A 23,802-nucleotide genomic window follows, 5' to 3' on the forward strand; every position below is an offset into this window, starting at 1 on the left:
CACACACACACACACACACACACACACACACACACAGGCTCAGGGTGAGAAGCGCGAGAGGTTCTGCACACTTGGTGGAGAAGACTGAATTCAGAGCAAGCGGATGCCCACGAAAGCAGGCTCTGTCTCTTTAAATGGGTTGTAGCAGTGGGGGAGGGGAACTGGCCGGAGCTGGCATTGTCCAGTTTGAACTGAGCACCGGAAGTGAAGGGGCAGGGCCAGGGCCGTGCACCGAGCCCCCGGCCATTGTCCATCTCCGACCAGGGCACTAGCCACCCCTTGACCAACCCTCTTTATCTCTTAGAAGGGGAGGCTACCTCTTCAAGTAAGGAGATCCTTTACTCCAGTTCCCCCACCAACCCCACTCCTTGGGGAGGGAAGCGCACTTTAGGATGGGACTCTGAAAGGAGGAGGATCTGAGAATCCAAGAGTGTCCGGAGTACTGGAAGAAATGCTTCCATCCACCTACCCACCTAGTCCCTCTCCCAGCAACGGATAGGGACGCGATTGGGATGGGTACAGGATGAGGACAGCTGGAGGAGGGAGGAATACTCTTTGGGTTCCTCCTGCTCTCCCAGGAAGCACCACGTGGAGTCAATTTTAGACACAGATTTGGAAAGAAAGGATTTTTTACACAGAATCAATTAAGAGCACTTTGAGAGATCTAGAAAAACAGTCGAAACTCAGGGAGGCAGAGACATTCAATTGGTCAGAGACAGCCCCTTGAGAGGCAGCGCCTTGGTCAGGACTGGAGATAGCCCTGCTGGGTCTCCAGCCTCCCCCCTGCTTCCCCATCCCAGGCTTCCTAATGTCCTGAACTCCAGGTCTATCTAAGCACACGGGGGTGGGGGGTGAGAGCGGGTCAGCGCCAAGCAGCCGGGTCAGCTCGGAGGCCTGAAGGGGAAGGGAGGGGGAGGGGCGCTCAAAAGCTGGGGGAGGGGGAGGGCTCATCCATTTCTCCCTTGACAGGTGGTTTGAGTCTCTGATTGGCCAGCGCTCCCAGGCTCACACCTCCCTCCCCCAACTCTCTGGAATGTATAATTATCTGCGCGGGGGGTGGGGGTTGTGTGTGAGTGTGTGTGGGAGCAGTCACATGGTTTTAGAACTACACCCCCCCCACAAGCCCCCCACCTGTATGCTGCTTTGGGGGGCCCCCACTAAGTCGTTAAAGTACAGGATCCCAAATTCCGGGGTACTCAAGACTTCTAGGGCTGACGGCCCCCATCTCCAGATGTGTGTGTGGGGAGGGGGTGTCAAACCTCAAGGTTCTGAGAAGGGACACCCCAGAGGTGTCAGAGACCACAGCGATGGGGGAGGGCCGGAGCTGGAGCCAGAGGGAAAGGGAGGGGAAAGAAGAGGGAGGGGAGGGGAGGGGGCTGCCCGCGGGGGGTTGGGTCATTGTCTTTTAGAATTTGGGAGCCTTTGAAAAGCCGTGGGCCCTCCCACCGCTATTGTGCTGGGGAAGATGTAGCAGCCTCTTCTCCGAACCACCCCTTTGCCTCCGGACTTCTCTGGGGCCAGCAGCCACCCGACCAGGGGCCCGGGGCAGCGGGCTCAGCCGACTACCATGGGCTCTGTGTCAAACCAGCAGTTTGCAGGTTCGAGCTCGGGACTTACTGGGGACACCTTAGGCTTCACGGGCGCCCAGGAGCCACATAAAAGGGAGGTGGGGAAATGTCCCCCAGACTGGCCGAAGGACCCTAAGTCTGCGCGGCCTCCTGCTTCAGGGCCATTTCTGGACCAGGGAACCCTGGTGTCCCAGTGGCGTGCACGCCGAGGCTACGGGGGCGGGGGGAGAGAAGAGGAGGGGCCAGTCCGGCCATCTGTCCCCGGGCAGCCTGTTGTGGGAAGAGGAGCAAAACTTTTGGGGCAACACTGGTTTCAGTGTAAGCTTGGGGAGCGCGGGAGGCGGCCAGGACATGTCTTTCCTCGCCAGCCGCTTGGTAGCTGCAGCCACCTGGGTGCCCATCCGCGGGCGGGACACTCGGGTCTCCCTGCTGGGTCTCGAGAGTATCCTCCAATTCCGTGGCCCCCCCAGTTGAGCGCCCTCCCAACCTCCAGGTGGCTGCGCCAAGGCGCCGGAGGAGGCGCCGGAGGACGCCGCTCGGGCGGCAGAGGAGCCGCAGCTGCTGCACGGTGCCGGCATCTGTAAGTGGTTCAACGTGCGCATGGGGTTCGGCTTCCTGTCCATGACCGCCCGCGCCGGGGTCGCGCTTGACCCCCCGGTGGATGTCTTTGTGCACCAGGTGAGACCGATTCTGGGAACTTTGCCGGGGGAAGGGGATGTTGGCGCGCATATTCGAGGTTGGGCGGACGACTCGGCTGTTGGATTGAGGGAGATCGCGAGCCCTCATTGTGCGCTCCCATCTGTGCCGTGGCACCCCAGTTCTGAGTCCCCATTAACTCCAGCGGGACGGGGGGGTGCAGGGTCTTATTAGCACCCCCAACCCTTCCCGGAACCCCTCTGGCTTACCACGTGTCTGTTACCTCTTTCCCCTGGGAAGGGGGCAGGGGGCAGGGAGGTGACCCCATGTGGCAGAAACTAAGGTTGTATTGTGCTTGCTGGTGGGGGGAGGGCGAGCAGGCCGGCCAGGGAAGCACATGCCGGTTCAGAGCAGGGCCCTGAGCGCCCAGCGTCTTTCACTAACGTGTGAATGGAGCTCCCTGGCGGGAGAGAGGCAGGCAAACCGCTCCGGGATCAAACAGGGGTAAAGCTGAGAAGTCAGCCGGGTCTCCTCACCCAGGTGGTCACCCAAAACTCAAGCCCAGGGGCCTGAGTGAGTTTGGCAGATCCTTGAAGAATCTGGGGGCCTGAACCCTCTTCCAGAGTACCCATCTCAGGCACATAATGAAGCTACTGGGCTTTGGCTATGGAGTTCTACCAGGAAGGAAAACTAAGGAGTCCAGGCCTTAAATTCCTAGTCCAGGCTGGGAGGGAGTTAGGTCACAACCCCAAGTTCTCAGTTAAAGCAAGTCAGCCCAGTGGGGGTGAAATTCAGTGTCGCGGGGCAGGGGGTGGAGGGAGGCTAGCCTCTGGACCTATTCTCTGCTTGGCATTTATGGCCCCAGACGGCCATTGATTGCTGTCCTAACATTCCAGCCTCGAACAAGGAGCCAGAGACTTCAGGTTTCCCTCCTCCCCAGCTTCCTCTTCCTCTCACCCCCTCCTGAATATCTTAGAAGTGTTCCGGTGGTCCTGGCACACCAGCCACCCATAACCACGCAAAGGAACTTGCTGCTTGCGTCCTTTCCACCTTTGGAGGTTTGGTGTGGGACCTGGAAGGGAGAAATGGGGCATCTCAGGTCCAGTAGGTTGACACCCAGGCCGGGCAGGGAGGGGTTACTTCGGAGAGGTTGGCTCTAGGAGCCTTGGGGGAGGGGAAAGGAGGATGTGGGGATTAAGGGTTGGAGCCTGAGGGATGGTATTCTGGAGGGGGAGGGGTGGAGAAGGGTGATCCTGGGTGGACTGGTGGGAGGTTGCAGGGAAGTCTCCAGAGCATGGCCTTCAGCGAGGACACAAGAGTGGGGAGATAGGGGATGCAGGGAGCCAGTTCATGTTGGGTACTGGGGTGGGGGGGGCGGTCACTGGGCTACTCGAACATCCTGCTGGGAGGGTGTGCGGCAGGATGCTTAGCCACCTCCTGGCCGGGTCCTGTATCTCCTCCCACCCTTAACCCCCCCATCCAACAACTAGTTCTGGCTTTGCCCCCGCTCCCTGTCTCATTTACATATGTGAATGATAACCCACAGGAAGTAATTGTGGGAGAATGAAGGGAATTGGCCTCTTCAGATCTATTAAATCACTTTATTACAGGAACCAGCTTTGAATGGCCCTCCTCAGCGGGGTAGCCAGCTCTCCCACTTTCCCATTTATCTGATCACAAAGAGATTAAAATCTCTAGGTCTGGAGATGGACTGGACAGCTCCCCCAACTTTGGGAGGCTTGGAATAAAAGAGACCCAATATTTTCTTGCCTCTCTTCTGAAGGCTGCTAAATAGGGGCTGGGAAAAATGTAGCACCTTTGGATAGTTGGTGCTACCCAAATCCCAAGGAAGGTTTTCCTGAACAAATGAATCTGCCCCAGTCCATTTAACATTGGGATCAGAAGCAACTGGAAGATACTCGATGGCCCAGAGGAAAGCAGGGACCTTCAGGTTTGGGGGAGTGGAGCCTGCCCCACGCTCCTTCATATGGATTATTTGGGAGATCATCTGGACTTCAGGGTTTTGGAATGTCCAGGGACATGCCACCGTTGAGTAAGTTATCAAGAGGGAGTTGAGCAGGGAGAAGGAATCAAGAGTTTGTCTCCCAAACGCCCTCCACCAACAGTCACAGAGGACAATGACTGGAAATTCCCTGAGCCTTACCTGGTGGGATAGCATGCTGCCGGGGCTTGGGCTGATTCTCAAAGCCTACAGCAACAGTACACCGATGATTACAGCCCCTGCACTTGAGAAATTTGAACTGTCTCTTTGAGGATCGAATGTAGATGCAGGATGATCCCTAAAAATCCTTCTAGGGAAGGAATATGTTCCCAAAGTCTGTGTGTGGGGGGGGAGTGGGTAAGGCAGCTCTCTTTAAGAAGAAAACCTCCCCTTCTTTGTTCTAGTGGTGGGTACCCTGGAGCCTGAGGTGGTGAGAAGGATAATTCTCCTGATAAACAGCTGCCAGGGAATAGGGTCAGGAAGCCCCTTTCTAAGCAAAGAGGAAAAGCAATTTAACATTTCCTTTCCAAGGTTGGGCTTCTTTGGTTCCCAACACTCTTCACTACTGTCCTTGTGTTCCCTCCCAAAACACTTCATGCCCCCTCAGGAGTTGATGAGTAGGAAAGAAAACCTACCCTTACCCTTAAAAAAAAAAAAAAAAAAAAAACTGAAGAGATTTCTCTAAACAACCCTTTTATTCAGCCACAGATTTTTAGATCTAGAACTCTCTGCTTGTCCTTGGGGTTAAGAGAATTTAAGAATCATAATATTGTCAGATGGCCAGCCCTTAAATCAAGGTTTCTCGGCCTCAACACTGTTGACATTTTTTAAGAAGGATAACTCTTTTTTCAGGGCATCCCTCGGTTGTGACAGCAAGTAATGTCTCCAGACATTGCCAAATGCCCCCCTGGGAGGCAGAATCCCCCTCAGTCGAGAAATAGTTATACAGAGAAAGCAGGAGCAAGAAAGCACCAAATTGTTTCCCGAAGATTCACCAAGAATTTTGAAGTCTTCATAGCCATTTTAAGAGTTTTGGCTTAACTCATGTTTCCTGTGGCTCAACTCCCGAACCCCAAGATTTGTAGAAATTTGAGAACAAGAAAAGGCTCCCTGCTTATTCTACCGCTGCTCAGAACCTAAGTATGTTTAAGATGGCTTTCTAGCTAGAAAGTGGTATTGGAATGCCTCGAGGCAAAAGAGCCCAAATCTGGCTAAAGGGACAAGTTTGGCTTAGGAGAAAAAAATCTCAATACTGAGGAACTGTTAACAGCTGAAGCCACGTGGCTTGCTTTTTCTGCAAAGGATGAGTGGGAGAGCAACCTCGGGCAGGGTCTGGATTAGGAGGACTCTTGGGTGTTGGGGGCGGGGAGGGAGGAATGTAAAGAGGTCTTTCCCACCTGATTTATAACTTTACGTGTGCCTCTGCTTACTCATACCTAGTCAGTGATGTGCTTTATATCTCCTCTAACCTACAAGCCCTTCCGAAGAGCAGAACTAGTGGTCTGATGAGTTTCTCCCTGGTCCGTACTTGCTGGGCTGAAGGAATGAATATGAAGAAGTAAGGAGCTCCTGAATCAGGAGGACATTAACAGTTTGGGGTCCTTGTCAGCAGAGGTCTTTCTCCAGAGAAAAAGATAGGAGATAAGGGAGGGAATGTTAGCTGGTACCTGCTCTTTCCCGTCTGATGTCTAAAATAGGGCTGGGCTCTTAGATGCACCGTGAAAAGTTTGTGGCTTGAATGTCACAGTGTCGAGATCCAGATGGGATCCTCTAGTTTTTGCTTATGGACTGGAAGCCACAGGTTTGGTCGTTCATTAGTTTTTCATCTTAACAGGACAAATCAGATATAAAAAGTGAGTTTGTCACCCTGATTTTCAGAAAGTTGGTAGAGGTTAGTTTGAGCATTATGGGATCTTCTTGGGTCTTTCTCTTTCTGAAGAGACAGGCTTTCTAGACAGTGTCCCAAGTAAAGGCTGTGCCAACATCCTGAGTGAGCTTTCAGTGTGAGAAACTTGTCACCTTCAGCTGGTGACACAACCAACTGCCTGCCTGGTAACTGGCTCTTAGTGACTTTCCCCAGGGCAAGGTTGTTTCTTGAACATTCCTAATCAAACTACCTTACTAGAATTGCTTGTTTTTGGTGGGGGGAGGGGGACTGCTGTAGGCAAAGCCTCCACCCTCCTTTCTTCCTGCAGGCATGAGTAACAATTACTATCTATATGGAGTCTGGGGTCAGGCTGTGTGGGGGGAGGAGAACATTTTCAGGAATAGTACATAATTTGTACAGACTCATTTCAAATGATCTCAGCTTGGAGTTATTGAATTCAGACAGGAACTCAAAGTCCAAGAAGAGTTAAGTGGCTTTTGTAAACCATCGAGAGCACCAGAAAACTGGGTTCCTGGCTTAAAACTCCAGCACCCTTTCTTCTGCACCCCTTAAGTGGGTGCGGGCCCTGGTGAGACATCAGCTCCCTATCCTTGAAAGTTTGGTCCCCTTGAAACACCTTCCTGAGGACAGGAGATTCCTGCCCTGAAGAGCTGAGGAGAGAAAACTCTAGCTCCTTCGGTCTCCTGCGGGCTGCTTTTAACGTAGAAAGGCTGCTGAGCAGCACCATCTGGTGGAGAACTCCAGGCAGGAGCTGGGGTCCTGGCTGCCTCTTAGCAGAGGTGCTGTGGGGGGTTTTCTGTCAGCTGGCAGCCTCTGGTTCTGGACAGATCTCTTCACTCAACCCTCCCTGACACATCATCAAATAAACTGCTTCTGGTAGAACCAGTTGGTTTCCGAGCCCTTAGCAAACCCTACTTCAGGAATGAAGCTCAGGTAGGACTATGATGACACCTCAGGACTGAGTCATTTCTTTCATCTGCTTCCTTTACTTATATGCGGCTGTCGGAAAGTTCTAGAATATGTATATGTGATTTGCATTATATTGCATAGCACTGGCTGGAGGGTCAGGCTAGCTGCAATCAGAGCATCTGTGGCTCCCTGAATTTGGATGAGGTGCTTCCCTTCTCTGCTTCCCTGACCTTACCTGTAGCGTGGGGTCATAATAAGGCCTACTTGGCAGGCTTGGTAGAAGGGGTAAATGCTTAGAGCTCTCCTTAGCCTCTAGTAAGCATGGGTAAAAATCAGCAACTTCGGATAGTGGAGAACTTGGTTTATTCCACAAATGTGTGTACTACTAGGTGTCTGGCATGGAGGGGATAGACCTGCACTGGGCAGTCTTGAGCTGGCATGGCCCTGAGTGTTGCAGAAAAGCCAGGAACTCAAACTTGGATCCCTGAGATCAAAGCAAGTTTTCCTGAAATTCTGCCTGCCACTTCTGTAGAAAGGAGCAGGGTGACTGACAGTGGGCCTTGTTGGAGCTGGTTATCGTGAAGTCTAATACCCTGCTTTTACAGATGATTAAGAAAACCCGTGTCTGTCCAACCGTCATAGAGCAGGTTCCGGGGAAACTCAAGCGCTTGTGTGCTTTTTGACTCCATCACATTCTCTGAGTGACCCCTCAGCTCCTTTTATATAAACTGCTGAAGCCACAGATTGATGCTGGGATGGAGTATTTGATGAGGGGAAGGTCAGTGGAGACAGTGGTGAGGTATTAAGGAAGCAGAGGGTCCAAATATTGAACTGGCCCGAGACCTTCCCTGCCATGCAAAAGAGGAAATGCCTCCTGTAACTTTACTGTCTGGTTGAATGCCATCCTCCCCTGCACAGTGGGCCCCCTGTGGGCTGCCCACCCTCCTGCCTTGAACAAGCTAGGTAAGGAAGATGGGAAGGAAGCCTGCCTCCCCCACTAACCTTTAAAATAATTTATCGGAATAAATAACCCTCGTTTGGGTTCCTGCATAAAGAATTTGACCAAAGGTAACAAGGGTTGGGGGGGCCACCGGTCCTGTGTAGTCCCATCCTGGGAAGGCTGGGATTGGCAGGCAGGGAGAAGGAAGGATGGCTGCTGGTGGTGACTTGGGCAGACCCAGCAGGCTTGACTGGGGAAGAAAGGTGTCTCTATCCATTTCTCTCCGTGACCATAACCCCAACATGGAGAGGAAGGAACTGATGAATGTGGTGAATGTGGGGTCGGGGGGAGTCGGGGGAAGCCGCAGCCTCTGGAACTCCAGGAATCTGACCACCAGAACCAACCAGTGTCAACTCTTTGTTTCCTGGGGCTGGGCTCTATTGGGGGAGCTCAAGCCTTGCCCCTATGCTTTGTGTGTGGTTGGGGGTGGGGTGGGGGTGGGAGCAAGAATTTCAGGCTCCTTTCTGATGCAGGCCCTGTGAGGCCAGCTCCGTGGGGCTGCACGGTGATTACCTAGCTGATAAGAGAGGAATTCAAACTATGTGTTGTAGAAAGGGGCGGGGTGGGGGGGCAGGGCGCCACCCCTGGAGACCACCAGTCTAAATCTCGGCCAGCTATAGTAAGGTGCCTGCAGGGTTATTTTAACTTCTGAGAGTCTTAAATCGACCTCAGGTCTTCCAGCGATGGAGTGGGTGACCTGAGAGGACCAGTTTCACGTTGCCCCCACTGGTATTGTCTTGTTCTCCCAGGAAGCCTAGGAGGTGTAGATGGGCATTTTTTTTCCTGAGTTTCCACAGTTATAAAAACCAGAGTTAACATTTTGAGGCTCTTGACACTTGGTTCTCACTGTTACCCTGCCCTGATCCAGTCTGAAGGGATTGATGGTAATCGCCACTCACCGAGGATTTGTGTGTGGCGGGCTGTGTTAACTACTTTTCATGCATAAAACCTCATAGCTCCTCCATAAAATTAATATTTGCTCCATTTCATAGGTCAGCGCAGAAAGGAGGGAACAGCAGGCCCTCAGACTCCAAACCCTTGTTCTTAATCACTTATCTGCTTCATCACAGCTGGAATTAGAAGTGGTCCAGCCCCGAGCCCACTAGGCAAATGGGAGGACCTGGGATCGTACCTCCTGACCAACTGGCTTGTCCCAGACGAGTAAGAAGCAAGTCAAATGTAACTTCAAATCAGGGTGGTTTCTCTTAAACAGGAAAGGGGAAAGAGCCCTTCACCTTTCTGCAGTGTTTTTATTTCCTGCTTTAACACTCTGGCCCTTCCCTCACATCAACATTGGGGGAGGGGAGCGGTCCTTCCCCCAGGCTGTTCCTGCGCGAAGGAAAGGGAGAGGCTATTCCTATGATGGAACTGGGGGACAAAAGCTACAGATAATAATACGTGAACTATTAGCTGAACACATTCTTGATGTTTCCATGCCCACATAATCTTCATTAGAGGCTTAGGTGGGTAACTTACCTGTTACCCCATTCTCTGAAGGAGCTGAGGGCCAGACGTGAATGATTGACTGAGGTCATGCATTTCATGAACTACCATGTCTGGCACTCAAGCTTAGGCTCTTAACCAATGATCTCGATGGGATCTTGGTCTTCTCAATGCCATCTGAGTTAAAATAATGTAAACGATGGAGAAATTGGGGATCCCATCTGGCTAAAGAGCATGTTGCACCTAAGACCTAAGCTGCAGTGTGAAATATTCCTCCTGCCAACCCCCGCCTGCGTAATACAATAATGGTCCTTATTCATACTCCCTCAAGCCATGACTGGGTACACAGTGATCCCTTTTGCTTCCCAGAACCCTGTTTTCTATGACCACACTTTGTTGACCTTTGACACACTCTCTGGATGTTTGACTATAATGGAGTAAGCTATAATGAAGTCTGTTCTGGGGAGGGTATGGGAGGGACTGTCACCTCCGCTAATGTGTTGCCGTTGGTGTATTAAGTAGCAAAGGTAGACTAACTAGGCGATGAGCTTTAACCCCGGGTTCTTCTGACCCTGTTACTGCCGCTCAGCTAGCTCCGTGATAGCCCGCATTTTCTTGGGAAGGCTGCCGGGTAAGTGTCGATATTTTTTTTTTTTTTTAAGTGTCGATATTTTTAAATTTTGGTGGTGTTTTAATGGGATTGTTCCACACATTCTAGATCTTTTTTATTTCCTTCACCAGTAGTACCTGGTCAGATAATCCAGATTGACCTCTTGGTTCATTGGTTCATTCCACAATGTGTTAGGCATTATTTTCTGTGATTTGTTTTTCTTACTGATTTATAGTCACTTTTTATAGTTTTATCAGGCTATCTGTCTTGACTTTTACAGGATTTTTTTAACATTTTGATATTTAAACACTCTGGAATGTATTTCGCATATATTTCATAAAAAGTATAGAAGTCTGGCTTGATATCCAACATGGATAGCTAATTTTCTCAACAGTTTTGAACTGTTTTCCTCACCTGCTGATTTCTGTATATGTACTTGGATTTCCTAATGGACTTTCCCTTATAAACCTACTGATCCATCTGCTTGCATCATACTTTTTCCTTCACCTTGCAGTAGCAGTACTGTGATAGAATTCCAAACTTGGAAGAAGGTTGCAAGAATAATACTAGGAACTCCCCATATGACCTTTACCCCAAAACTCCCATAGGACTTTTATCCAGATTCAGCAGTGCTTAATACTCTGTCCTGTTTGTCTTGCCATTCTTCATTGTACAGATACTGTTTTGTCTCCTTAATCATAAGTCGCAGACATCGAGCACTTTTATTGCTAAATATTTCAGTGTGTGTTTTCGAAACTAGGGTCATTCTCTTTCACAATCTCAGTAGAAAGATCAAAAAACATTTATCTGTATTCCATATTAAATTTCGTGAGTTGTCCTAATGGTTTTTTTCCTGTCCCAGGACCCAATCCAGGAGCATGCATTGCACTTAATCGTTCAGTTTCTGTACTTTGTTTTTCATGACCTTAACATTTTTAAAGTGTACAAGGCTGTTATATTTTACGATTTTATATTTGTTGATTTCCCTTCCTCCCTCCCTTCCCCTTCCTCCCTCCCTCCCTTCCTTTCTTCCTTTCCTTTTCCCTTCCTTCCTCCCTTCCTTCCTTCCTTCCTTCCTTCCTTCCTTCCTTCCTTCCTTCCTTCCCTACCCCCATCATGGGGCTTGAACTTACGACCCCAAGATGAAGAGCCGCACACTCCACCCATCGAGCCAGCCAGGTGCCCCTATTTGTTGATTTCTTAAGAATGCTAAGTTTTAAGAATTGTCCATCTGTTCTATTTTAGTTTAAACGAGAGTAGCTACCAAAAATATTATGGCATCTGTTCATGTAACGATTGTTTTTTATGAATGTAACATGGGTCCCTTGTTCTTAATTCTGGTGGCTCTTCGAGTTGACAGGGTCTTTACTGATAACATGGAAGTAGTATCTCTTGTTCTTCATCACTTGCAAGAATGCGTGGATGCAGTTTTTGGTGTCAGAATGGAGACTGACATTAAAATCTACCGTGTCTCCCTTCCCCAGAGCAAGCTGCACATGGAGGGCTTCCGGAGCCTGAAGGAGGGTGAGGCAGTGGAGTTCACCTTTAAGAAGTCTGCTAAGGGCCTAGAATCTATCAGGGTCACCGGCCCTGGTGGGGTGTTTTGTATTGGGAGTGAGAGGCGGCCCAAAGGGAAGAACACACAGAAGCGCAGATCGAAAGGAGACAGGTATGAAGGCGGCTTGAAAGGGGGGAGGCTCTCCCGATCTAGCCCCTTTCGTGGACCAGGTTGCCGGAGACAAAAAGCGCCCGTGGTCCCTGGGAACCTCTGGGTGTTCAGGCTTTCTGCCTTAGGATGGGGGAGATGGGGAAAGGGCTGTGGGTGAGAAGGGCGCTTGATGACCTAGCTCTTCTCGTGACAAGTAATTTTGCCCTGTGAGCTCTTGCCTGCATTGCTAGTTAGGAGTAGTGATGCCAGCCTCACATGATTATTTTAGAAGCAAAGGCGACCACGAATGTCAAAGTCTTAATGATGCAGACAAACTGGTGTATGTACCTGTTGCTTCTTCACTAGTTCTCCCAAGTGGCTGGTTTCTTTTGTCTTCGCTGTGTCCTGGAGCAGATCATATAGTCTGACTCCTTTAATTTTCTCTATTTTTAGTGAATGACAGGTGCCGTTTCTTAAGGGTATGGTAGCATCTTACCTATCTCCCAAATTGCAGTTCCCACTTGGGGTCCATGATGTCCATTCTTGATATTTCAGGATTTTCAGGTTGACCTGAATCTGAAGATACCATCTAGATTTGGGAAGAACTTAGAGGTAGCCATCGTGGTCCAGTCTTCCTTTTCTTTCTAAGTGGGGATATTCATTTCCAGGAAGGGGAGTGAGTACAGTAACTGGCCAGAGCCCAGGTGGCCTCACTCAGAGGAAGGCTTGTGCTCTCGCGCCTTTCTCGACTTGACCACGCTGCTCTGTCCTAGGTGCTACAACTGTGGAGGTCTAGACCACCATGCCAAGGAGTGCAAGCTGCCACCCCAGCCCAAGAAGTGCCACTTCTGCCAGAGCATCAGCCATATGGTGGCCTCGTGTCCCCTGAAGGCCCAGCAGGCCCCCAGCTCACAGGGAAAGCCAGCCTACTTTCGGGAGGAAGAAGAAGAAGAGATCCATAGCCCTGCCCTGCTCCCAGAGGCCCAGAATTGAGCTACAGCGGGTGGGGGCAATTCTTTTGCGATCAGGAAGTTTTGAGGAGCAGGCATCAATCGGCAGAGTGGAGAAAGTGGGGACAGGGTGGGTAGGGGGCAGCTGGCTCTGCCATGCGTCTCAGGCCGGGGTCCACAGCATCACCCCCTCTTCCCTCTTGGCACAGGGTAGGGAGGAAGGGGTGACGCCAATGAACTCCAACCGTGCTCTATCCAAATGCTCCAGAGGGTTCTGGAGAAAATCCCTCCTTGTGTGCTTCATCTGAGTCTCCGCCCCCAGATCTCCAGCTTTTGAAAGTGGCCTGGAGAGGGAGATTGTTTTCCTTTCAAAGAAGGATATATAATAATAATTGTTCCCATGCCAGAATGTAGAGATTAAGCATGAGACCAGATTGATGGGCCCAACCCACAAACCACTATATTCTGTGGGAGGGAGTCTCTCAGGGGTAAAGCAGGGTTTTTCCACATCTTGTCTCATAACCCGCTGTTGGGATATAGGGTGCTGAGGACTGTCTCAAGCAGTGGGTTGTGACAGTAGCCACAGGATTGTTGGGGGAACAGCTGCAGACCTGCTGTTCCTAAGCTGACTCCCACCCCATTCTGGGCCGATAGAATTTTATTTATTTGCTCCCGTGGATAAGCGCACCTTGGGCCCCACTTTCTCCAGGATGCCAACTGCACTAGCTGTGTGCGAATGACGTATCTTGTGCATTTTAACTTTGTTCTCGTAATATAAATATTCTGGTTTTGTATTTTTGTGTATTTTAATCTTAAGGCCCTCATTCCTGCACTGTGTTCTCAGGTACGTGAGCGATCTCAGGGATAAGTCGGCAGCAGCTCCGGGTCTGCGCAGCAGGGATGCTTGGTTTGATCACCAGGGAGAACATCTGTTTGGAGTGCATAGCCTGTTGAACTACCTCATTTTTGGCAATTAGAGCTGGCTTTTTTGTCATAGTGTTCTCTTGAAACCCCTCTACCTTCAGTGAGCCATGGGAGACTAGGTTTCAACTCAGTTGCCCCATGACTTGATCTCCTTCTACTGGAAGATTGGAAATAGGTCTGAACAGGAGAAGATGGTCCAGGAAGTAGTGTCAGGAGAGGCCGCACCAGCTGAAAGGTGCCGAGGGGAAGCCAAGATTCGTTGAGGATTGTCTATACGTGTACTAAAGGGTTCCTGTTCCAGACTTCTAATCCCAGGGCACGGGACTCACTTTACATACCAGATCCATCCTTCACTGGATTGGGCTAGGCCTACCATGCACAACAGGGTGTGTGGGTGTGTGTATGTATGTGGGTGTGTGTGTGCACGTGCGCGTTTTGAAAATGAGTTGGTAAGGATAGGTTTAAGAAGAATAACTCTGGACCTATCTTGAGCTGCCCAGGGATGGGTGTATGAAGCAAAGGCTAAATTTCTTAACCTTTATAAATTCTGGGCTTTTCTTGTTGGCTTCCAGAGAGACCATAAGCCGTAGCTTCTTCGCGGTGTCCAGAGCCAATGTCCTGCCCTGCAGCAGTGATGAGTGTCGTGGTAGCGAAGGGGAAAGGTTTTATTTACATGCTGTGAGATCACCACAAACCTACCTCACTGTGTTGAAACGGGGCAAATGCAATAGAACGCATTGGGTGATGTGTGTCTGATCCTGGGTTCTTGTCTCTCCCGCTTGCTGCCCCCCTCTAGTTATCGTATTTGTCTGGGTTTTGTAGGACTTCACGAATAGCGGATTGGGTGATTGCTAGGTGGCCTGGTTTGTGTAAATATAATGTGTTGGTCTTCTCCATGTTCTTTTGGGGTTTTATTGTTTACAAACTTCTTTTGTATTGAGAAAAATAGCCAAAGCATCTTTGACAAAAGGTTCTGCACCAGGAAAAGAATCTGGAACATAGCTTGGTGACCCCTCTGGAAGTGTGGCGGTCTTGAATCAGCCTTTTTTTTTTTTTTGGTGTGTTCCCTTCCCCTATTTCCTCTTTTGGGACAGATCATCTGTCCTAAAAACTTGACTCCTACCCTACCCCTCCTCTATTCCCCCTCCCTCAAAAAGCCCGCCCATATAACACATTTACATCTGGAAGAAGCTAAGAACACTTCCTCCCTTGCTCCCAATCTCCTGTGCCAAGACCATTCCTTGATGTGATTCATATTAATGTGCTTGTATTTGGTTGGAACAAACCTATTTTAATCTCCAGTCTTAAGGTAGAAGCAGAAGCAATGTGGAGGGGGGGCTTCCATGTAGAAAGTAGGGTCGGGAGACCAAGAAAGGGAAGATGAATGTATATCCGAGTCACTCAGGAACTTTTATGCAGGTGCAAGAAACTTATGTCAAAGTGGCCACAAGATTGTTTAATAGGAGACGGACGAATGTAACTCCATGTTTACTGCTAGAAACCAAAGCTTTGTGTGAAATCTTGAATTTGTTGGGGGGGGTGGTGGTGGTAGGAAAGCTGTACCTATCTGTTCTTTCCCTGATCCCTTCCCCTCATTTCTGAACTGCAGGAGACTGGGCCCTCTGGGCTGCAGTGACTCCATCTCTGGGGAGTGTTTATTTGACGGTTGATTTTGCTGTGCCGGGTACTTCTTTCCCACTCGCTATTATTTTGTAACACACATGCTGACCCTTTTCCCTTCTCTCTTTACCCTGGGAAAATACAATGAGTAAATAAAAACTTATTGGTACTGAAACTGTCCTCTTGTTGGATCTTTAGGGTGTTTTTTCTTCCGTAATTCCTACCTTCTTGGATTGGAACTCAGAAGTCACAGAAGAACCATTACGTTTCCTGTTCAGCCATTTTGTTAAAAATGAATCTTGAAAATTCAGTCCTCTTAGCACCTCCATTACAGTGGATTTTTGTTTCTAGTTAAGGCCTCTTGTCCTTTTCCTTGGAAGCTGCCACATTCAAGAGGGGATTAGGAGCTTGGCATGCATAAGAATGGGGTTGCCTGTGCCACTGCCTGGGATGAAAGGATGGGGCCATGGCTTGGGGCATGAGACCCTAATACTTTCTCCCCTGCTCCTCAAAGCCTTTTACAAATCTTAATTAATTAACCCCCTGCAGCACCCCAGGGAGGGAAATATGTGGAACTAGGGAAATTGAGGCCAGAGGAAGTAACACTGATTAGCTATACAAAAACGTTAACGTTTTCTTTGAGCCCAAGTGTGCTAGCCTTCTAATGAACATTGTATTTTAAAACATCTAGTCCCCGCCCCATAAGAGAGGGGATTTAAAAAAAAAATTGGAGGCATGCCACCAATTACACAAAGTGTACAGAAACGGCAGGACAAAGGTGAGAAGTTTCATTCATCCACTCCAGAGACTTCATACCAAAAGTCAAAGCTGACCATGGAAGTTGCTAAGAGCAAACTACAACAGGGCTTCAGTAAATGGTCTTCTTGTAAAATTGAAGTAATCAGCTAGGCTGAAACTTAATTCCCAGGGTGCAAAGTAGGAAGGATGGAAAAGCTTAAGACTATTCATGGGTGGGTTACTCATCTGTAGGGCCTTCTTTGATCATGGGTGTTAAAAGCAACCCTTTCACGAGACATGATGAACTGGGAGTTACCAGTGCAATAACTCTTCCTTGCCTTGTTTCCTTGATGAGACTACAGTCCCAAGTGAGAAACTACAAGAAGGTTATTTAGAAATTGCAAAGTTTTTTCCTTTTTTAATTTTGAGAAAATTAAACTCTTAGTTTCTTTTGTGAGTCCCTCAAGTTCCCACAACAGTTTTCCTTAAAGGTTACAGAGCTTAGTGCCTTCGATTTTTCTCTCAGGGTTAATCGATGGCCTTTCAGTTATTTTATGTCATTCTTGGAGCACAGCTCTCTCCAGCCTCAACCCCATTTTGAGTTGCTCTGGGTAGGTCCCGAGAATCCGAAGATACTAAAATATGAGTGCTTTAAAGCAGTACAAAGTGGATTGATAACTAAGTTCGTCTGTGAGACTGACTAGGGCTAGTAAGTTACCAAACGATTAAATCCACTAAATAAAACGGCAAGCAATAAATAACAGAACTTGAAAGTCTGGAACCAGGAGCCCAACGCCCACTTCCTGGGCCTTCCAGCAAGCAACACACTGTCCAGCCCCATTTCTCAACAGTCCTAACCTGCCACCAGCAGCCGCAAAGCCCTTGCCCTATAGGGCAGCCTGCCCGATTTCTCCCAATCTGGGTCTACAGCCCTCCCCACTCCCCCAGGTGATCGCTACCCCGCAGGCCGGGTCCCCAGCACGTGGCCCAGGGCCCGCTCGCCCTCCCCCCTCGGTCACGTGAGCGTGCCGCTCGCTAGCTCCCTCTCACCATCTCCTTCCCTCCCCCCACTCTCCCTTCTCGACTCCCGGGAGCGCCGATTTCGCCCGGAACGCTAGCACCGCCCCTCCTCCCAGGCCGCAGGCGCAGGGCGGAGCCCCGCCCATTAGGTGACGGGTGGGCGCGTGTTCCAGCGCCCAGCGATGACGTGCTCTTCCAGCGCCACGTCGTGAGGAAGTGGAGCAGTTGGAAGGCGCCGGCCGGAGCAGAGCAGTTGCTGGGTTCAAAGGGCGAGCGAGAGGCGAGAGAGGTGACTGGGCGGGGAGGGAGCTGTGGGAGAAACAGAGGGGACAATGAAAGAGATGAGTGAGGGAATAAATAATTTGGGGAATACTGAGGTTGGAGGTGACGGGGGCGACACCTGAAGGGATTAGTGTGTTGGAGCGCGGAATGGGAAACGGTCTTGGGGAAGATGGAGAAGGACGAAGCGGGGAGGGATCAGGATGTGGGCACTGTGATGTGGCAGGAAGCAGACTTGGATGTTCAGGAAAAGTCAGTGCAGATACCGAGGAAAAGGGGATAGCAGCAAGGTCCACAAGCCAAAACCAAGGAAAGGCCTTTGCCCCGAAGGTCTCATTGGCTTATAAACTCTGGGTGGTGAAGAATTATAGGCTTAGACCAGTGTTTTTGGATCCTGAACCTGGCTGCTCTCCACAGTCCGGATAAATCCCTACAAAGTCATCCGAAGCTGTTTGCAAGTTCTAGTGATTTATTCTCTTTGTTGTTTATCCAGGGTTACCTGGCTGGTGTCTTCTTGTTCTGGGCTCATCTTCTGCGAGGGCAGGAGCTATGTCATGGATCAAGGAAGGAGAGCTGTCACTCTGGGAACGGTTCTGTGCCAACATCATAAAGGTGAGTACCTGCTGGCCTCCTGGTTAGTTGTGTCAAAACCTATTATTAAAATTGAGTAACACATGATGTTAAGTGGAGTTTAACAATGGAACCAATGAGTCTTTGAATTGCAAGGTAACTTCCAGGTCTACATTTCTGGCAGATTATTATTCAACTTTCATATTTTCAGGAACCCCAGGACCTCCCAATGTCATTGGGCAACCTGGACTGTTATGTCTTCTTTATAGGGAGCAGAAATTTTTTACTTGGAACTTTAAGCTATTTTTCTTTTACTGTTCTCTGGATTTAGATAGAATAATCTTTCCTTGGTGTTGCAGTAGAGCATAATGATTAAGAGTTTGGGCTCTAGAGACAGACAAACAGAATGAAAGTCTCAGTCTATCATTTATTAACCATGTGACTTTATATGGTTGTTTTGAGGATGAAATGAAACATACACCGAAAACAGCACAGTGTCTAGCGGTTCTTAATTACTGCTATTATTGAGGCTGTTTTCAGCTGTTTGAAGACTACAACCATTCTATTTCCTACACCCCCATACTTCCCCAAATCTTGGCTCTGCGTTTTTCTGGGGATCACAACAATGTTATATTTTCTGCACAGAACGGGTTTGAGATTGAAGCCAGACAGCCTGGTTTTGTCTTTCAACTACAGTGTGTCAGGCAGTGGGTAGCAGCGAATTTATGAGTCAGCAAGCCTTATACCCCACCCCCCCACACACATTCACACACAAATGCCAAGTGATCTCAGGCAGGCCAGGAAATAGAAAGCATCTTCTTGGGGAACCATTGCAGTCGTGTGTTGGGAAGAACAAGCTGCATGACTTGACTGGAAGTTTTTTAAGACTACACGTGGAGGACAGAGGCGCCTGGGTCGCTCAGTCGTTAAGCGTCTGCCTTTGGCTCAGAGCGTGATCCTGGAGTCCTGGGATCAAGCCCCACATCAGGCTCCTCCACTGGGAACCTGCTTCTTCCGCTCCCACTCTGCCTGTGTTCCCTCTCTCGCTGGCTGGCTGTCAAATAAATAAATCTTAAAAAAAGAAAAAAAAAAGACGACACGTGGAGGACAAAAGCTGAAAATGTTGGAGAAGCATGGGGGAAGCAGTCAGTGACGAGACCCTTCAGTGAGGGAAATTAGGCTAAGGAGTGTATTTTTGCTGTGATAGACAACAAAAGGCTGCGGTAAGCCAGATAAGACATTTTATTGGGTCCCCAAAATGTCTTTTTTGTTTGCTTTGAAATGGCTGCTGACATTTACATTTTGATAAAAATCCCAATGCTTGGCTTCTCTTGTGTAATTAGAAGAGCAACGTTGAGCCCCCTTCCCTGTGTGGCAGCGATTGGATAGAGTGGATTCCTCTTTTCTGCGGGGGATACCCTTGCCACTGGACCACAGCTGGCAGTATCGTTCCTCTGCTTTCCAGGTGGAGACATGAAAGCAAAGTGGTGGTCAAGCGTGTGTGGTTAAAAGACGAACTCTGAAAGCATACAGACCTCAGTTTGAATGACCGCTTTGCCTTTTCTTAGCTGGGTGACTTGTGCAAGTCACTTGACCCCTCTGAGCCTGCTTTTTCGCCCATGAAATGAAGCTAATTATATTTACTTTATAGGTTTATATGAAAAAAAAACTGAGATGAAGTATAAAAAGCCTAGCATAATACTTGGCATGTAGTAAGTGCTCAATATAAATGAATATAAATAAATAAGTAAAAGCACTTAATACCCACTTATTGAGTCAAAAGCTCAGAATACCCAGTTCCCTTCCTCAGGGGGGCTTTTATCATTGAACTCAAGCCTAACAGCCTGGGGTGTAGTGTCTGCCTGTATGCATCATTTGTCTTCTTACTTCACAGGCGGGCCCAATGCCCAAACACATTGCCTTTATAATGGATGGAAACCGTCGCTATGCCAGGAAATGCCAAGTGGAGCGGCAGGAAGGCCACTCACAGGGCTTCAACAAGCTGGCTGAGGTAAGTGTGGGTGGCAAAACCCAGTGGGAACAGTCTGTGGAGAATTGGACTATAGCTACAAAATCAGGCCCTTAGTTTCCTGTGGTTTGAGAGTTTTTTTTTTTTTTATAGCTGTTTGTTTTGTTGCTTGCTATAGGTCTCTTATCAACATTAACAGAAATTAAGTTATATAGTGAATCATCACAGAATATTAGAAATAAGAACAACATTGACTTCTCTTACCACCTCAGTAAACCAGCAGTTTATAGTTTTCTGTGATTCATCCCAGTCCTTGTAATGTGTTCTAACATGACTTAACGTTTGTAAAATTACACATGTATTTTTAGTAACCTTATTTTACGTGGTATTTTGGCAAGTCTTTTTCTAGGTTGGTATATAGCTTTTTAACTATATGTTTTAATGCCTATAGAATATTTTATTATGAGGATCTGACATAATTTGTGTAGCTGCTTCACCATTATCAGATCTTATAATTAGTTCCATTTTAGAATAAATTTTTTGAAGTAACATTTCTGGAGCAGAGGTAGGGCAACTGCCTATCCTGGTTTGCATGAGGCCTTTTAGTGCTTAAACTGGGAAAAGTGCCAGACAACCTGGGTCATCACTCTAAACTAAGATCAAGGGCATTTTATGCATTTAATGCATGTTGCAAATTGGAAAACATGAAATAACAATAAGAATGGAATATCGTCTGTCCTCATGAAGCTAACTTTAAGAACAATGGAAATACGGTCTGGACAGACCTCAGCTTCCCAGCACAAGAACATGGCCTGATACCAGGGCAGTGATATTCTTTGCCTTGAGTGAGTGGATGTGGGGCTCAGTTGAACACCCTGAGGAGGTCTTTGGGTTTGTTGACCCCAGCTTCCCTTTTGTGACTAAGCAAGAAGCAGTTTGCCCAGTGCTTCGGAGCTTAATTAAGCTCTGGGGTCACTTAGAACTTGTCGGCACCCCTGCTCTGCCACTTCCTGGCTTTGTGACCTGCAGCAACTTAGACAGCTTCCCTTTGCCTTGGTTTCTTTGTCAATAAAATAAGGACAACAATAATTTCTACCTCCGGAGATTATGTAAGGACGAAATAAGATGGCACGACGAAAAGCACGTGGCAAAGGATTTGGCATAAAGTACTCAAAAAGTTGGCATCGTTATCATAAGCAGATATCTTGACTGGTCAGTGGTAGGTTCCAACCCAGATGTGCCAGCCAAAAGGTGGCCTCCCCGTAGTCTGGGCCGCCTGACTCCATTCAAGTGTCAGGTTCTCACTGGTAATTTTTCCAAGGTGGCAACGAATTGGGCTGTGTGTATGTCTGTTAAGGGGTTAGAAAGGCAGCTCTTTTCAGCTTTTTTTCTTCACGTTCAGTTCTGATTGAATGTCTTCTGTCCCCTACCTTTAACCTCCAGGCTCCCTGTCTCAACACTATTATTCTCAGCTCTAGTTAGTTCTCTGCCTTTAGTGGTTCTGGGTTAGAGCAGCCTCAGACGACTGGGTTTAAGTATGAGTTTCACTTCGCTTTTCATTGGGGTAGAATTTCATACGGTGAAATGCACAAGGTGGAGTTTTGACAGTTGCATTTACCCATCTAATCCATACCCCTGTCAAGATATAGAACATTTCCATCTCTCCAGAAAGTTCCCTTGTGCCCCTCCCTTCCCACTGAAACCCTATCCCACCTCGTCTTCCCCTCTTGAGGCAACCACTGTTCTGATTTCTATCACTAGAGGTTAGTTTTTGCTGTTCCAGAACCTTATATAATGGACTCATACAGTAGAGTTGTGGCCTTCTGACACATTTCTTCCACTGTCTGAACCTCAGTTTTTCTCTGTAAAGTAGGCATGAAGACAGCAATGCCACTCTCAAGAGGTGGTTCAGAGAATCGAATGAAATAACATATGTGAAAACCCTTCGTAGACTTAAATGCTGCACAGCTGTGTACTCGATGTCTTTGTTATAACTCATCAGCCTGTCAGTCTAACAGAAAAAATAAACTTATGCTGAGAGTAATAATTCCTTGTGGGTTTTTTAGGATTTTATTTATTTGGGGGGGGCTGAAAAATGAGCAGGGGGAGGAGCAGAGGGAGAGGGACAAGCAGACTGCCTGCTGAGCGTGGTGCCCAACATGGGGCTCATTCCTAGGACCCCAAGATCATGATCTGAGCTGAGGTCAGACGCTTAACTGAGCCACCCAGGAGCCCCTGATACCTTGTGTTTTATATTGTCCTTCAGCAACCTTGAGAGTGATGGATGGTGTTCCTGTTTTATAGATAAGGAGCCTTAGGCCCACAGAGGTTAAATGGTTTGCCTGCAGTCACATAGCAAGTGCCTGTTGGAGCTGGGGACTAGAACCTAGATCTGTACTCTGTCAGTAAATAGTTCATTCTAGTAAACCACAGTAGCAGCCGCAGAGCGGTACTCATTAATTCACATTTTTCAGTTTCTCAGGTGGTGGCTTTCTGTTTACTTGGTTTGTTATTCTGACAGAAACACTGGTGTATCCTACCTTTACGTGGTTTGGGAGGAGAAAAGCCTGCCTCTCACCTCCAGTGCTGAGCCGGAGCGGAGGCATCTTATTTCCCTTCCTGCTCTTCCTTGTACCCTAGCTCCTTGCCTTCTCCCTCCCAGACCCTGCGCTGGTGTTTGAACCTGGGCGTCCTAGAGGTGACGGTCTACGCGTTCAGCATTGAGAACTTCAAACGCTCCAAGAGTGAGGTCGATGGGCTAATGGACCTGGCCCGGCAGAAGTTCAGCCGCCTGATGGAAGAACAGTAAGATTCTCTCGGAGGATGGAGTGTGCTCTTACACCACCTCCAGCCCCACACTAACCCTCAACTCTCTTATCTCAGGCTTATTTTAATGTCAGATCGCTTTGATGGCACCTGTGGCAAAGCTAGTTTTTCTTCCCCCTTTTTTTTCTTCAGGGGGCATTTATCTGAGGATAGAGAGGTATTTCACAGAATTAAAGGACACGTATAACCAGCTTTAAGCAAAACCGAAACCAGGAATTGAAATCCGTTAGATAGGGCCCCTTCCTACTCTCTGCACTCCACCTTTCTCTGCTTCAAGAGAGCAGCCCAGAATGAACTAAAGCCCTTAATTAATAGCTCACCTTAGATTTCTACCCTACAACCAATAAACTGTGATCAGGGGAGTAGCATGAAAGAAATGTTGGAAAAGTCCTTTTCTGCCAAGTAGTCATCCTAAAACATTACTATGCTGCCCTGTGTATTCTCTTGTAAGGGACAGGATGACGTGGATGAGGCTTTTATGGGGAAAACTGAGTACTGTTCTTAGCCGTCACTAAGCTTACTAACTTAGGGAGCAACAAAGAGGGACAAAGAGGAAGTTTGATGGAGATTATTTGCTTCAAAGCCTGGAAACATCCCAGCCAGGACTGCCCCAGACTCTTCATTACAACCCTTTTCTGTCCAGCTCTTCCCCGTACCAGGACCCAGGGAGATGAGAAAACAGAGAGCCTAGGGCACCAGTGGAGCTGGGCTCAGAACAATTTGGTCATTTCTGTCCCAGTGTGGATTTTGGGATGGGGATGGTAGCCAGGCTTCCCTCTGTCCATGTAGGATAATAGACTTGGCCACAGACCCGGCTTCCTGGTCCCCAGCAGAGTCCATGTGGCTCAGAGTTCCCGCCCAAGGGCTGGGGTTGGAGGCACTGGGGGCACTTTCCAGATGTTCACATTCTTCTGTACTTCACCTTTTTAAAGTGCTCATACTATGTGCCAGGCCCTAAGCCTGGCATGTATTTTCGTTTAATATTTACATTATCCTGTGAGAAAGAGATTATTATCCCAGTTGTAGAGAGGAGGAAAGTGAAAACCAGAGAAGTTTAGGTGTGTCTCCTGGGTCACACAGCTATCAGACAGGCAGAGCCAAGACAGACAAGATCTTTCCAACTCCAGAGCTGAGCTCTTGTCTGCTACACTGTGGTCCGAAAGACAGGAGGTAATCTTAGAGTTCCTGAAGGATCAAAATGC

General features: G+C 48.5%; 2 protein-coding genes across 7 annotated transcripts in view; both read left to right on the forward strand.

The window, feature by feature from the left end:
• Window positions 1–1,500: 1,500 nt before the first annotated feature.
• On the forward strand, window positions 1,501–13,011 carry LIN28A (lin-28 homolog A). The gene is made up of 4 exons (XM_008694561.2): window positions 1,501–1,598; window positions 2,062–2,246; window positions 11,541–11,725; window positions 12,478–13,011. The coding sequence occupies exons 1-4, from the start codon at window positions 1,568–1,570 to the stop codon at window positions 12,695–12,697; spliced, it is 621 nt and encodes a 206-aa protein (XP_008692783.1). The 5' UTR covers window positions 1,501–1,567; the 3' UTR covers window positions 12,698–13,011.
• Window positions 13,012–17,121: 4,110 nt separating this feature from the next.
• The window catches only part of DHDDS (dehydrodolichyl diphosphate synthase subunit), a 33,560-nt gene continuing 26,879 nt past the window's right edge, over window positions 17,122–23,802 (forward strand). For 5 of the 6 annotated variants that reach the window (XM_008694850.2, XM_040619055.1, XM_040619057.1 and 2 more), the window contains exons 1-4: window positions 17,122–17,245; window positions 17,729–17,847; window positions 19,700–19,816; window positions 22,437–22,579. In XM_008694850.2, the coding sequence (XP_008693072.2) occupies window positions 17,785–17,847; window positions 19,700–19,816; window positions 22,437–22,579 (323 nt within the window). In that variant the 5' untranslated portion in view covers window positions 17,122–17,245; window positions 17,729–17,784. The remainder of the gene's footprint in view (window positions 17,246–17,728; window positions 17,848–19,699; window positions 19,817–22,436; window positions 22,580–23,802) is intronic. The other variant, XM_040619056.1, reaches the window with a different exon arrangement.

Source organism: Ursus maritimus, unplaced genomic scaffold (assembly GCF_017311325.1).
Source record: "Ursus maritimus isolate PB19 unplaced genomic scaffold, ASM1731132v1 scaffold_32, whole genome shotgun sequence".
NCBI lineage: Eukaryota > Metazoa > Chordata > Mammalia > Carnivora > Ursidae > Ursus > Ursus maritimus.